The sequence below is a fragment of the Amblyomma maculatum genome, chromosome 1 (assembly GCF_055883805.1).
Source record: "Amblyomma maculatum isolate TAMU_Amacu chromosome 1, ASM5588380v1, whole genome shotgun sequence".
Lineage (NCBI taxonomy): Eukaryota > Metazoa > Arthropoda > Arachnida > Ixodida > Ixodidae > Amblyomma > Amblyomma maculatum.
The window spans coordinates 273,950,531-273,966,165 of NC_139344.1; the positions used below are offsets into that span (position 1 = coordinate 273,950,531).

General features: G+C 46.7%; 1 protein-coding gene across 1 annotated transcript in view; it reads left to right on the forward strand.

The window, feature by feature from the left end:
- The window catches only part of LOC146206573 (uncharacterized), an 89,727-nt gene that overhangs the window by 59,050 nt on the left and 15,042 nt on the right, over nucleotides 1–15,635 (forward strand). Inside the window, exon 5 of the mRNA XM_084591305.1 lies at nucleotides 15,081–15,288. Within this exon, the coding sequence (XP_084447431.1) occupies nucleotides 15,081–15,288 (208 nt within the window). The remainder of the gene's footprint in view (nucleotides 1–15,080; nucleotides 15,289–15,635) is intronic.

Below are 15,635 nucleotides of genomic sequence, written 5' to 3' on the forward strand. Positions count from 1 at the left end.
ATTCTGACTGTTGCGCTATTGGCTTTATGCAATGTAACAACCGGCCCGGATTACCGCTACATTTCTTCCTGATAGCGTCCGAAAGAACCATTTGTACTTGCTCTTTTGTAGACAGGGGAAAATGCTTTCGGTCGCAGGACAGGTCCCCTTCTTCGTTCGATTTTGCATTTCCCACAAAACGGCTGCAGAATAACTTGGGTTTCGCCGAAGGCACCCAATCCGTTCCATCTTCCCTGCAGAGGTGAACACAAAAACAAATAAGCAGCATACTCTGCTGCACGCACGCAATGAACAATCTACAGCGCCTTTATCCAATGTCATGTAAGCATGTGCAGCATTTACGGCAGATGCCAAGAAACCTCCCTTTTGCCCATTTTAAGACTTCAACAAGTGCCTATTTCTACAGCATGATATGCGTAAAAAAGAAAAAAAAAACGGTGCTTTAACTTACTTTTCTCGACGAACAAGCCGAATCCAACGCTGCCGTCGTTCCGTCTCCCAACGCCGCGTTGGTAAGCCGTAAATTTTGTTCCAGCTGGCGAATTCATGTAAGTATTGCTGCAGCCTACAACACAGAAGTGCGTCCGGTTGTTTTTATGCGGAATGTGTGATCGAGAAAGAGGCGCAGAGCTCATTCGTGACGACGCGAACAGCACAGCACTGCGGACCAAGACCGACTGAAATACAGACCTGCACAGAAAACAGGGTCCCATGGGACCTCGTGCGCCAACTTTCGTTACCTTTCTCGCCGTTGAGGGCGCTCGGTTGACCTGTTCGAGAAACATTGGAAAGCATGAGCAATCACTTAAGGCCAAAGGGCGAAGGAATGCCGGGATAATGAAGCATAAGGCATTGTGGGGATACAATAGGTATGAGGTTTTCAGGGGTATTTGGAAAGGAATTATGGTGCCCGGACTTACTTTCGGAAATGCGGTTTTGTGCCTAAAATCAGAGGTACAGTCGACATTAGAAACAAATCAGAGATCCGTTGGACGATTAGCACTAGATGCCCACGGCAAAACTACAAATGAGGCGGTACAGGGAGATATGGGCTGGGCATATTTCGAAGTACGGGAAGCTCAGAGTAAAATATTATATGAGGAACGCCTGAGGAAATTGGACAGTAACAGATGGGCAGCTAAGGTATTTAAATACCTGTACCTAAAAAGCGTTGACTCACAATGGAGGAAAAGAACTAGGAAACTAACTAGTAAGTATGCTAGTAACAAGGACGGAGAAATAAAGAGCATTAAGCAACAGGTGAAAAACACAGAAGGTAAGAATTGGATAAATTCGATGGAAAAGAAACAGAGTGTGGAATTATACCGAAAATGGAAAATGCAGATCAGGAAGGAAGATTTCTTTGATAACTCAAGAGGCAGTGCCCTACTTTTTGAAGCTAGCTCAGGGTGCCTTAGAACACGCAGCTACAAAAAGAAATTTAACAATGGAGATGACGCATGTGCTGTATGTGGAAACTCCAGTGAAACATTTGACCATATTATACTCGAATGCAATGGTATCCATCCGGAAGTTGATGCAGGCGCAATCACTGTTCCTGAAGCTCTGGGATTTAGAGATGACAGTGGCCGGGTGAATAAACCGGCGGTGGAAACTAGTAAAAAACGGCTGGAAGATTGGTGGCTTAAAAGCAGAGAAGTGACATAATGTTAGTAATGTAGGAGCAAAATTTAATAAATAGAATGATGGTTTAGTTAGCCATTCTAAATCAATAATTAAGATATATGGAGAAAAATGAGCATGATAGCTACTGCTACCACCCCGTTTCAAAGGGGACGCTCCTATATTCCATCTATCCATCGAGGACGAACATTCCAGTGCAGGCAACGTGGCTGGGACCAGCACTGGCATGGAAGGCATGAGAAAAGTAGCTCAGGCGGATCCGAACCGACAGAGCTATTTAGAAGCAGTTACTAAGAAGCCGAAAAAAAAGGAAGAAGTAAGGAAGAATGAAAATCCCAGAAATAAGGACACAGATAACCGGAAGCAGGAGACAACAGTTGGGAGAGGGAGAGAGAAGGCCCAGGTGCTTATCGCCGGAGATTCTAACATGAGCAGGTGCAAGCGAGATATCTTGGAACGTGTAAAGGGTGATAAGAGAGTGTTAGTTGGAGCCTTCCCAGGGAGCACGAGGGCAGTGCTGAAAAAGAGTAAAAATAGGCTGTCGAGAAATTCCGCAGAGCGCAGTATGGTGATAGTAGCCGCGGGGCTAAACGATGTCCTAAATGGTGACGCTGCAGGAGTGGTGGAAAGTTTAGCTAAGGGAGTTGACGAGATCAGGGAGATAACACAGCAAGCGCGGATAGTTGTATGCACAGTACCGGAGGTGCTAGGATTGAACGGAAAGCTGGAAAAGGACGTGGTGACAGTTAATCAGGACATAAGAAAGTTAAGCCTGGAGAAGCGTTTCGAAGTGGTTGAGGTAAACAGGGAGGTGCATAGAGCAGGTTTTGGTAGGGCTTTTCAGCGAGATGGCATTCATTTTAACAGAAGGGTGGGAGCAGAGATCGGCTGGCGCCTGGCAGGCAGGGCTGTAGCTTTTTTAGGGGGTCCGCGAGGACTCCGTGCACAGAGGTAGATAGAAGTGAAGAAGAAAGTGTAATAACGGAGGCTGAGCCCCCGAAAATGGCAAGGAGGAGGTCAAGAAAGAAAAGTACAAAAAAGAAATTTAACACTAGGATCAGCTACATAAACATGCAAGGAGGTAGAAAAAGAGCGAAATGGCTAGAGATAGAACAGCAGTTGAAGGATGACAAAATAGGTGTGTACGCTCTTTGCGAGACTCATCTCAGGGATCTAGAAGATCCGCCGTTTATAGATGGCTACGTCTGGGAAGGATGCAACAGAACGAGAACGGAAAAAAAAGGGTGGAGGGGTAGGTATGTTGATACACCATGGGAACAAACTGGCAAAGAATTAAATCATCTTGTAAATAACATATCTGGGTATCAGGAACAATTGCCGGCATAAGGACATGGCTAGGGGTAGTTTATTTAGGAACAGGACACCAATGCCGGCAAGAAAACAAGGATCTTGTTGAATGTCTCAGTGACGATATAAGCCAGTTTGGAGACGGGGCCAATATTATTTTGCTGGGGGACATGAACGGCCACATCGACGATCTGGATGGATACACTGATTGTAACGGGAAGCTAATGCTAGATTTTTGTGAGCTACACGATCTAGTTATAGTAAATAGAGAAACAAAATGTGAAGGCCAAATCACGTGGGAATTCCGCAACAGGCAGACAACCATTGACTACTGTCTAATGTCGCAGGAAATTTATAGCAAGGTCACAAAAATGGAAATAGACGAAGAAGGGGAGTGTAGTCTGGGAAGTGATCATAAACGTATTAGTCTGCAGATGGGACCCTTGATGAAAAAAGAAACGGAACTTAGACAAAAAGTAAACTTAAAATTAAACGAAGATCAAATAGCGCACATAGCAGCAGACATAGAGGAAGCAATAGAGAAAACCCCCATGGAAGACTGGGATTATGAACAGGTAGAACTACTCATAAGGAGGAAAATTAAGGAGGTTAAAGTAGCAAACCTCTGGAATGGAAAGAGGAAGCCACGGAGCTGGTGGAATAAGGAAATCAGGGAAGCTATTGAACAACGACGGGCTGTTTCAAGGGAACACCGAGTGGCAAAGAAAGCACAGGTATCTCAGGAGGAAATCGACCAAAAATGGAAATCATATCGACAAAAGAAACTTGAGGTACAGGCCCTCGTCCAAAGTAAAATAAAACAGTCCACTGATCGCTGGATGGCTGACATACACGATGCCTCTAGAGGCGGAGCAAGAAAATTCTGGAACCATATAAGCTGGCTAGGGAAAAAGAATCAAAGAAAGCAAGATCGGATTCAAGATGACGAGGGAAATTGTTTAAAGGGAGACAACGCAGTGAACTACATTACATCAGTTATAGCCGAGTCATTTAAAAGCGACGATAGGGTAATTTCCGCAAATCAGGAAGCAACACAAGGTAGCAGAATACAAAGCAGCTTAGAACTGACCAATCTAAACTGGAAAAAGGCAGAAAAAAATATTCCTAAAAACACATCTACAGGAATAGATGGAATTCCGATCAAGCTGATTAATGAACTTGGTCCAAAAAGTAAGGAAAGCTGTTGAAAGCTCTGGAAGCAGTCGTAACGAATAAGCAAATTCCGAACAGCTGGCGGCAGAGTTAAATGAATTTGATTTATAAAGGGAAAGGAGAAAGGATGCACATAAAATCCTACAGGCCGATTACCATAACATCTGTTATGTACTGGTTGGCCATGCAGGCTTTGAAATTAAAGGTGCAAGAATGGGTAGAAAGTAACAAGATACTCGGAAAACTTCAGAACGGCTTTAGAAATGGTAGGCGCTTAGATGATAGCCTGTTCGCGCTTACCCAATGCATCGAAATATCTAGAGTGGAAAATAGACCTTTGTATTTGGCCTTCTTGGACATAAACGGGGCGTACGACAACGTAAACAGGGAACTCCTGTGGAACATATTAAAAGAAGAAGGTATCGGTTATGAGATAATAGAGTTCCTACGGGAAATATACCGGGATAACACAGTAGAAATTACATGGGAAGGGATAAGAAGTACGAAAGATGTCAAAGTATGCAAAGGATTAAGACAAGGCTGTCCTCTATCACCGCTGCTGTTCTTGCTTTATATGATAAACCTGGAACGGAAGATACAAGACAGTAACCTAGGTTTTAACCTGTCATATAGCTTAGGTGGAAAGGCGGTAGAGCAGCACCTCCGCGGTTTGATGTATGCAGACGATATTGTGCTGCTAGCTGAGAGAGTGGAAGAATTGCAAACTCTAGTTAAGTATTGCGGAGACGAAGGGACGCTCTAGGCTTCAGTTTTAGCGCAGTTAAGTCGGGTCTGATTATTTTCAAGGGCTCAACTGATCAGGGTCTTAAAATACAAGGCCATATGAAATACCCAGAGTAGCAGAATATAAATATCTGGGCGTATGGGTAAACGAAGGATTGACATATATTGGAAAGCATGAACAATCACTTAAGGCCAAAGGGAAGAAATTCCGGGGTAATGAAGCATAGGGCATTGTATGGATACAACAGGCATGAGTTTTGAGGGGTATTTGGAAAGGAATTATGGTACCCGGACCTACTTTCGGAAATGCGGTTTCGTGCCTAAAATCAGAGGTACAGTCGACATTAGAAATAAATCACAGAGCCGTTGGACGATTAGCACTAGGTGCCCACGGCAAAGCCACAAATGAGGCGGTACAGGGAGATATGGGCTGGGCATCATTCGAAGTACGGGAAGCTCAGAGTAAAATATTATATGAGGAACGCCTGAGGAAATTGGACAGTAACAGATGGGCAGCTAAAGTATTTAAATACCTGTACTTAAAAAGCGTTGACTCACAATGGAGGAAAAGAACTAAGAAACTAACTCGTAAGTATTCTAGTCACAAGGACGGAGAAATAAAGGGCATTAAGCAACAGGTGAAAAACACAGGAGGAAAAAATTGGATAAATTCGATGGAAAAGAAACAGAGTGTGGAATTATACCGAAAGTGGAAAATGCAGATCAGGAAGGAAGCTTTCTTTGATAACTCAAGAGGCCGTGCCCTACTTTTTGAAGCTAGATCAGGGTGCCTTAGAACGCGCAGCTACAAAAAGAAATTTAACAATGAAGATGACGCATGAGCTGTATGTGGTAACTCCGGTGAAACAATTGACCATATTATACTCGAATGTAATGGTATCCATACGGAAGTTGATTCAGGCGCAGTCACTCTTCCTGAAGCTCTGGGGTTTAGAGATAACAGTGGCCGGGTGAATAAACCGGCGGTGGAAACTAGCAAAAAACGACTGGAAGATTGGTGGCTTAAAAGCAGAGAAGTGACATAATGTTAGTAATGTAGGAGCAAAATTTAATAAATAGAATGATGGTTTAGTTAACAATTCTAGATCAATAATTAAGATATATGGAGAAAAATGAGCATGTTAGCTACTGCTACCACACCGTTTCAAAGGGGACGCTCCTATATTCCATCCATCCATCCCGTCTCTCATTTTCATCATCATCAAATCATAAAAATAAAATAAACAAACTATACCCAAATTTTAAAAATATCCTTGCCCGAGTTATACTTCGAAAATTTTGCCTTTTTGTATTTTAGCGGAGAGTGTTTATTTTTATAATGTTTTTCTCTCGCCAGAATACATACCGCGATTCCGCTTTGTGCGACGGCACTGCAGTTACTCGCTGCACATGCGCAGAACAGGTGCTTGTGCATTACAGCGTGGACAGATAAACTATAACGACGAAGAGAAATGACAGAATAGACCCTTCTTATTAACAGGTTTACAGTAGCGCCAGGCTACCCGTAGTGTTCGTTTCCTAATAGTGAAGGTTATGAACTAGGAAGTGCGCGCTGGAGCAGTGCTATCTGTGCAGGTGTGTATTTCAGTCGGTCTTGCTCAACCTCCTTGGTCTTGCTAGCTCACTTTAGTCTTGCTGGACGCGCTCGCCGCCGCAAGTGGCCCGCATGTCGCGCCGGAGCGCAGGGTGCCTATTGCAATGGCGTACTGAGACTTTTTGTTCGTGATTACGACGATAAGAAATAAAGGGTGGTGGTTTCTGCGCGTACGTATCATGCACCGTGCCTAGTTCTTTGAAACCTGTTTTAGAACGTTAACTTTTCTTTGCCTAGCAAGCTCCTCACTTTCGCGCCGTCAGCGTAGGCCAAGTTGCTGTGCGCCGGCGGCGGCAGCCAGCCTGGTGAACTTTGCAGCGTGCCAACTCGCTTCGTCATTGACAGTATGCCTGAAACCCTGATAAGATGTGTAAAGGCGGGCGCGATTGGTTACGCGTTTGGGGGATCGCGCAGTCGTTCGCGCTGTCGGGGTTTGTGCAAATCCAATATTGATAGATGCTGGGCTTGCTTGAAGTAAAAAAGCTTTAAGTAACGGCAGCATTAGTTCCGCTGCGTGGCCAGGCGTAGACGAGATATCGAGACGGGAGCAGCTAGGGAGGATAGCGACTGTTTATAGTGAAGTATGATGAAGTATATACTACAGACGGAGGACAGAGCTGCTGGTGGATACAACCTCTTAAATACTGCTTATTGTCTCTAGCTAGGGAGCTGGGGAAATTGAGGTTATGTCCGGCAGTCCAATCAGTAAGACCAAGACACTCGGGAACATTCAAGGTGCCACCCACTGCCGACGGTGGTACTTGAGCCTCCTCGCGCACTTTCATGTGGCGATGGTGAGCTTCCTTTGTGGCGATGGCGATCTTGCTCTGGCTGTAGAAATGCAGCACCAAGTTGAAACAGTTCAGGGAGCCCGAGAAGTCCGCCTTTGGCAAAGGTCACTTCCTATACGCCACGGATTTTTTGGAATGTCGCGGGCACTCCTATTCGGCGAAAAGCGTTTTCGGTGGCTGCCGCTCACCGGACCCGCTTGGTTCCTGTTACAGCAGCGTGAACCTCGACTGGGACCCCAGTCATCATAACGATGCCTCCTTCGGAGCACCCTATAGTAAAATCGCATCTAACGAGCCTTCATCTACCGACCAGCCTCCATCTTCGGAGGAAGAAAGCGACGGCCAAGGCCAATTCGAAGATACAAGTGGGAAGGCGATCAGTGCGAAAGCGAAAGGGAGTATCGCGAGATCGTCTGTGCACTTTTATATTTTTTTATCCCTCTTTAAGTTGCCTGGCAACCAAGCCACACGCGCGGTGATCCCGTGCGAGCAGGACGACTGGCGCGGTTTCACATGTACAGTCTGGATTCGCAAACAGGGGATTACCGCGTTCGGACAGGCCGACGTTTGACTCCGCCGCTTGTCAGCACCACTCGACTCGGGGCTGGCGCGTGCCGCTGGGACCGCAGCGGGCACGCGAGTATTTATCGGCGTCTGTATGTATTATATGGCACGTGTATTACTCTAGACCCATATTAAACTATACTGGACAGACTCCGCCTTTCCGCCGACCCCGCTTCACTGTTTCCTGAACGGCACTCTTGATCCCGCACGTATCCGAGGGATCAAATTCAAGCGGAGTGATTTTTTTCTTTTTTTCTGGAAACCGCCGCTTAGCCCTTTTCGTATCCCGTGTACTTGGATTCTCTCTCACTATCGCCCACACATTGAGCTGACAGCCACGTATTACGGGAAAGTGGGTAATTCATGACTTACTGTTTTGAGCACTGCTGGAAGAATTAATGAAATGTGTTTTTCTTGTTTTTTTTTTTTTTTTTTTTCACAGCAGTGCATCTGGTTATGAAATTAATGCTCCACAATTCCTGAAACAACGGCATGGTACAAACAAGCTCTTTTCAAGCCAGTCAGCGCTCTGGACTAGTGTCAGCTCGAGTCTTTAGAGTCTTTTGAGCACCAACTTCTAACTCTTGGCATATTCGTTGATTTTTCAAAAGCATTCGATCGCATCAATCACAAAATAATGTTGGCTAAGCTCGAACGCTACGGTTTCCGCGGACAGTTACTTCATATATTACAGTCCTATTTAAGTTCTCGATCACAACAAGTAAAAATAAACAATGACTTATCAGATGTCAAGCACGTGGTTTCTGGTGTTCCGCAAGGTAGTATCTTGGGACCGTTGCTGTTTCTTCTTTACATCAATGACGTTGTCCGTATCAGTAATCTACCAACTTTTGTTATCTATGCTGACGACGCCAGTTTATTTTTCAAAGCTGCCCAATTGGTAGATCTTGAGAAACAAGCCTCATTCGCTGCCTACAGAAACATGCCTACAGTCGCTCCTAGAATGGTCTCAAAATAATCTTTTAAACATAAACACTGAAAAAACCAAAGCTGTGCTCTTCAGGCCTCGAAACAAGTTGACAAATATGCCACCACTGTGTTTAAAGATCGGTGCATCATGCATCCAAACGGTCTCCGCGGTAAAAAGCTTGGGCGTTATTTTCAACGAGAATTTGAGTTGGAATGATCATGTTGACATGGTGGTGAACAAGCTGTCAAAGGTTGTCGGTATCTTGTGTCGATTGAAATATTTTGTGCCGAAGCGTATTAAGGAAATATTGTATAATGCTTTGTTTTCTTGTTAAGTATTGCTTTTTGGTGTGGGGTACCACGACGTTTACTAATATTAACCGCTTATACCTCCTTCAAAAGAAAGCCGTTCGAAATGTTATGAATGCTCCCCGACTTGGACACCAATTTTCAATGAACTTCGAATTATCCGCTTGCCACAATTATACGAAACTTTACTCCTGCGGCAGTATGAAATCGGTGTGAACAATAATAACTGCCTGGTGATAAAGCTGTCAGGATTGCAACGCAAAGAGTCGATATACACTACACGAACGACCCCCCCCCCCCCCCCCTCCCCCCCAATGGCTCGTACCTATAAGATCCGAACAAATTATGGTTACCAAATGCTGAGCTACACTCTCCCGCATCAATTAAATAAACAGTCTGAACAAATGTATAGATAATGAAAAATCGGTTGTTTTATGTTTGTTCTTGTTTCTAAAAGTGACATTATGCTATGTACCACTGCAATGCCTCTGTAGGGTGCGTCGGCCTCGTCAAGCCTTTCTACTGGCTTTTTGCCGGCGCACCCAACATCCTCAAGATGTTAAATAAACATTATTCTTATTCTTATTCTAAGTGATCGTATGCTGTTCAAACCTTTTGCGGGTCTGTACGTATATTTTTTGGTATTCCCTCCTGCCTAAGATATTAAAGGAACGCAGTGGGGGAAGGGTCAGGCGGTTAGGTGTGGTAGGAAGCGGGGTTCATACAGGCTCTTGAAGTCCTTGTATAGCTTTGATTTTCGGGAGCGGTATCAAGGGCCCTTGAAGCTCTTTAAATTTTGATCGAGCTAGTTTATCTCTAAAAGCAAAACTACACGGCGGCTCGGAACGCCCCTCTGAGGGAGCGACGAAAGAGAGGATGGGCGAAGCCCAAAGCGCAAAAATGACACGAAGTCCTCCCTAAATCATCCAAGGTGCACTTCTTGGTCCCCTTCTACCTTCTCTCTCTCTCTCTCTCTCTCTCTCTCTCTCTCTCTCTCTCTCTCTCTCTCTCTCTCTCTCTCTCTCTCTCTCTCTCTCTCTCTCTCTCTCTCTCTCTCTTTTCTAAGTGCATTTTCTTGTTTGCCTAGACTGACCTCCTGTAGTGCAAGCAAACTATTGTGAATAAATCGGGCTCGAAGTGGAACCCCTCGACAGCTCATCGTTTCCTTTTGAATCCTTCGGAATTTTCCGTGTGAGGTGCGCTGTCTTATTTTCAACACCAATGACGCTGGCCCTGAAATCATTGCGGCTCACGTGATGCCGCGTCCTTAGTTTACCTCTGTGTTTTAAAGTGTATGGCGCAAATTAGAACGCCAAGATAGGTAGAAACGCAAGTTGTAGCATATCTGGACTGAAACACGGGTTATGGCGGATGGGTGAGCGGGAAATCGAGTATGTTACGCCAAAAGACGAGGGGTAAACATGCAGCGCTGCAATGTCGCCTGGAAAGCCTGAAACGTATCTCCCGGCCAGTGGCAGCTGAAGCGGCTATGTTACTCCATGCATGCTGGGCAAAGGATCGCCCACAATGTCTGCACGTGAGGGCGCAGCAGGAAGACAGGAGCAGAAAGACCGCAAGGACGTGGAATTAACTGCTAGAAAATGGTGGAACTGTTATGGGAGTCAGCCGCTAGTCTATTCAAGAATTCCGAGATTTAGAATGACATAACACTGCTAGTCAAGATGTGAAAAAGAACTAAACAAGGATTAAGGGGGAGTCTCAGTTTTTAAGCCAAGCCAACGTTTCGACTTGTGTTCGTCTGGGACAACGGCTTGCGAACGGAGGCTCCCCCTTTGTTCGGTTCTATTTCGTATTGTGTAGCCGTGCCTCTCGTTCTACTCTGCTTGTCAAGAGTGACAGTTTTCATTTGATAGGCCAAGAACCAAAGTGCGGACCGTGGAAGGGGATATCAAAGCTCAGCGGATTCATAATCTGTATGATCCGAAAAAGATTGCTTGCCCTCCTTGAAAATTGCGTCACTGTATCCTTGAAATCCGGGACCTCTTGGATTTAATGCCAGACCAAAAAAAAAAAAAGCAAAAAAAAAAAAAAGCGGAGCCCCCTGTGGTGTCGAGCACAGGATGAGTTTATTTACTGCCCCGCCGTGGTGGTGCAGTGGTTACGGCGCTCGCATATACTGTGTCCAGGGATGCGGGATCGAATCCCGGCCGCGGCGGCCGCTTTTTGATGGAGGCGAAAAGCAAGGCGCCCGTGTGCTGTGCGATGTCAGTGCACGTTGAAGAACCCCAGGTGGTCGACATTTTCGGACATTACGGCATGGGTTGCAAGGGTTGCGGCGCTTGCTCGAAATTTTGCGGTAATAAGAGAGTAATGATCGTCTCACTGCTTTCGTCATTTTGGCGAGTAGTAGCACATCGATAGGCGTATAGAACATCGAAAGCAGCACGGCTCTGTTACGTTTGCTCCCGGCTGTAATAAACTGTTTCTTACTGAGAATGAACCGACTGGGAGAGACGTCTGTTTCGAAATAAAATCCCGCCACAGTGAGCAGACCTTGCGTGTTCCGCTCAGCCGTGCAAAAATTTGGTGCGCTGGGATCTGCGCAGGAGCGCGTCCCGAAGCGGGCGGCAGCGCGAGACGCTCCTCCCCGGGGAAACCTTCATGATTCATCCGTAGCGGCAGCGTGCTTCGGCGACGGATGATGGAGTGGCGACGAGGCCCTTCGCTTTCGCTGGGGGGACAGCCGAACCCGTATACCTCTCTCGCTCCAGGGGTCGGGGATGTACTGGATACCGCGTAATAGCTAGGCGAAACGAAATGATTGCGGTAAAAAAAAAAAGAATGTGAGAAGCTAAGAACAAAGCCTTTTTTTCTCTCTTCGAGTGGCTGACAAGCCAGTCTCTTGTACTTTCGGGCAGGTTTGTGGTCCATTTGCATGGCAGCGTGCTCATACATTAGCGAGTCTGTAGCCTCCCTCAGAGATTGCACGACGCGGCAAGGCGGGTTCACCTAACCCGACCTTTGTCTTCGTTGCTTCGTGATATTACGCTTATTCCCTTCTGTCATCAACAGCAGAAGGTCATTTTCCTATGTGATCAACCCCACGTTTCGTGTTGTGGCCACTTAGTAGAAATTACTTCTGCGTATTTTAACAGCTATCTTGTCGTCTATGTACCTTCTCTTGTGTCCCTGTTTCTTTTACGCTGCAACTTTCTACGGCGGTCTTTGAATATTCGCACAATTAAGTTGCGGATATTCGTGAAAATATTTTTTTCATATTCTGTTCACTCACTGTTTCGTTTTCGGTATCAAGGTTATATTATTTCGTTTTTGTTCAGTGTATATGGTTTGAAGGGCTGCTGAAAGGGTATCCACAGAGGGTAACGAAAGCGATGATACTGATAGATGTGGAATCGCCTTTCATCCTCCTGGAAAAAAGTTCGATATAGAATATGTAGTAGCAGAGATATCAGCGGTTAAAAACAGCTTCCACGTTTTCCCTCTCAACTCATACACCAGGTCGAGCAAAAACAAATAAACATACAGACAACAGAACGATACCGCACTCCGCCCTCGCATGCGTCAGCAAGCTAATCCGGCGCTGCTTCTGCACAATTTATCAGCGGAGGAGTGAGGGGGAAATGACCGCAGCCCGCATACGTAAGCGCCGCTGTTTCCTGCTTAGTGTGCACTCCGCCCTCTTCTCCGTGGTCTCGTTGAGACAGGCCCCTGTTCCGTAACGTCACGCGGAAGGCGTTGGTGGTGACTGCAAATTTTACTCCAATCATTGTAGGCGTAACGTGAACAACTGTGACAGAAAACGTCCTTGCCTAAACGTCCCCCTATATCTCTGCCGGCACCAATACCTGTTTTTTTTTTTTTTTTCCATTCTGTAAGCACTTTCTTGCTTTTATTAATACGACCCGCGCGGCAGCGTATACGCATGGCCGCTGATCATGGATTGAGTGGCTCTGTTCCTATTTACTGGCGTGTTGTAAAGAGAAGTCTGGTAAAAGGCCGGAATTCATTTGCATAGAAGGTATGCTGGAGGTGGTATATTATTGACAGTTTACTGGAAAGTGCGGCCATGCCGACAGAGTGGGGAATGATTGACACCTGTGGCATGCGGGGGCCAATATCTAGTGGGGGAGGCGTTGTGCAGCGGCGAAGTTCAGGTAATGGATCTTGCGCAATGTTATCAAAAGCATTGCTTGCATCGATCGTTCCTGGATATGTGGAATATGGTTAAGTAGAGGCCTTGTGCGGGAACCGATGTGCTGTGGCAGAAAAATGTGACTTTCTTCGAGGCGGATTTGAGGAAGTCCAGCTAATCATTAATCCATTGGGAGATTTTTTAGAGAAAGGGGGCCACAGTGGTGCGTGCTGCTTCGATTTTGTTGCAGTCTGTTTGGGATACTGTTATAGAGGGTAGTATAGTTTTGCGTCAAATTGGTATTGTAGAATGTGGTGATTTACTGAGGAGACGGGACCTGTCAATGGAAATCGATCCATCTTCCCGAGATCACGCGTGAGGTGAGTCACGTGACCAGTGCGTATGTGCGAGATGATCGGGGTGTTGTGTAGAGTATAAAGCGGTGTTATGTGATTGTTTATTAGGATGTGTGGCTCGGCCGGGTGGTATGGGTAGCCTCCGATGAGCACAGCTTGTGAAGACGATAAAGGAAGGATACGTGCTTGCTTTGAAGCGGGTATTCACTTTGGCCGTATTACCAGGTGGCGCGATCATCGTCATGCCTCTCCTCCTCGTCCGCCATGCCGGAGGTCACCGGTGGCATCAGCGCACGTCGGCTCGCGCAGTATCAGATTCGCTGTCAGGTGCCCGCCTTGTATTGAAAGTGATCCGCAAAGTTTTATAAAGTTAAATACTTCTGTATCCACTTTTCGTTGTGGAGCCCTTTATGCGTGTGTAATCTGCAGCGGTATTTTCGTGCTCCGGGAACAGGGCTGTTCGGTGTTGGAACTAGGCATTCTCGACAGCAAAAGTGGCCGGCTGCCCATTGCGTGCTACACGACTTGCAGCTCATTAAACCCGTAATTGTTAGCTGCCACTGAGGCTGAACACATCTTGAAGAGACAGTGCGTTAATTGTCCCAATTCTAAAGCTGGCATGGCCGCGAAACGGTCATTTCTAGTGGCGGTAGTCAGCAACTTCCGATCGAAGATTTCACAGACGCTGTGCCCGCATTAAAGCGAAGCTATACAGTTGCTTAATTTGTGTGACAGAAAGTCGAACAAATACTTCACGTGCTCGAAGCATAACGACACACCCAGCGAGCATGTTTTACAAATTTAGTGTCGCCAACGTAGCTCTGCTTGAAATGGACATAACCCATGGAACCTAGGTTCGCAACAAGGTGATGTGCAGCGATAACCCTTGATACAATTGTAGCATGCCACTTGCATGTCTGCAGAGGTGACAGCGCTAGCTAAGCGAACAGATACGTCGCAATTTACTCACCTCTAAAAATGGTACACCGGCCATCGACGCCCTCACGCACGTGTGGCTCTTGGCCTCGCTCGCTTGCCAAAAAAATAAAACGATTTCATGGATTTGTACGTTTTAATTTCATCAGCTGTCGCAAAACTTAAGATCGCACTTCACTAGGCAGGCCCCGGTGGATTCAACGCGAAGCAGGTGTCTTGTAGTACGCCGCACACGAAGTTACCGCTGTCGTACGCGCCGATGTTTTCACAAAGTCGAACATTTTATCGAGACCGTCGTTTTTCTTGTTCCACGAAGTCTACGGGTGTATCCACTCGCATAATTTTCGCTGGCGCTCGCAGAAATTCCGAGAAAATGTGAAAGGCGAACCCCACGGATCACAACGAGTTCCGCACACACGATGACGAATGCCGGCCGTTAGTGCCCCTTGCGGATGACATCACGTGGCGTACAGTCCGTCTGGCTACCAAGCACGATGTCGTTGGAACCTGCCGCATTTCGATGGCAGCCAAAAGCGCGATGTGTACTCGCGGTCGTCTGGCGACGCTGTTGCTGATGAGTGCTGACGTACGCGCAGCCGGACAACGAGGAAACCGAGCAGCGAGTCGAGCTGGTCCGCTCGGGGCCCCTGGAGGAGCGGCGGCAGCAGCTGGCACTGCGGGCGCGAGACCAGCACTTCGTCGACGGCGTGATGCGAATCACCTGCGTCATGGACCTGCCCCTGTTGGGACGCCGCGTCGCCGAAAAACTCGTCACCAGGGCTACCACGCCGCCCCTGAGGCCAGGTGACTCTTTTCACCACACTTCTGTACAGGTATACCTTGTGCGGAGGGTATTGCCTTCGCATTCAGATGCGTTTGCGAAGCGGGAGAAGTGGACCTGTAGAGCGCGAGGGCTGCCTGTCTGGCTGGACTAATTCGTGGGTTGTGACCAAATGGTACCTAGGTGCAAACACGTCGCATTATTTACAGTGACACTACAGCGTTCACACAGAGCAGGTGGTTGACTCATCCACGCACACATACGGGTGTTGCATGTCGCGATGCATGCTGGGTAATCCGCCATGATATTAGAGAGTTTTAGCTTACCGTGATCCGCGATCCGCTGCCGTGAACCGCAACCGCGCGTTCCA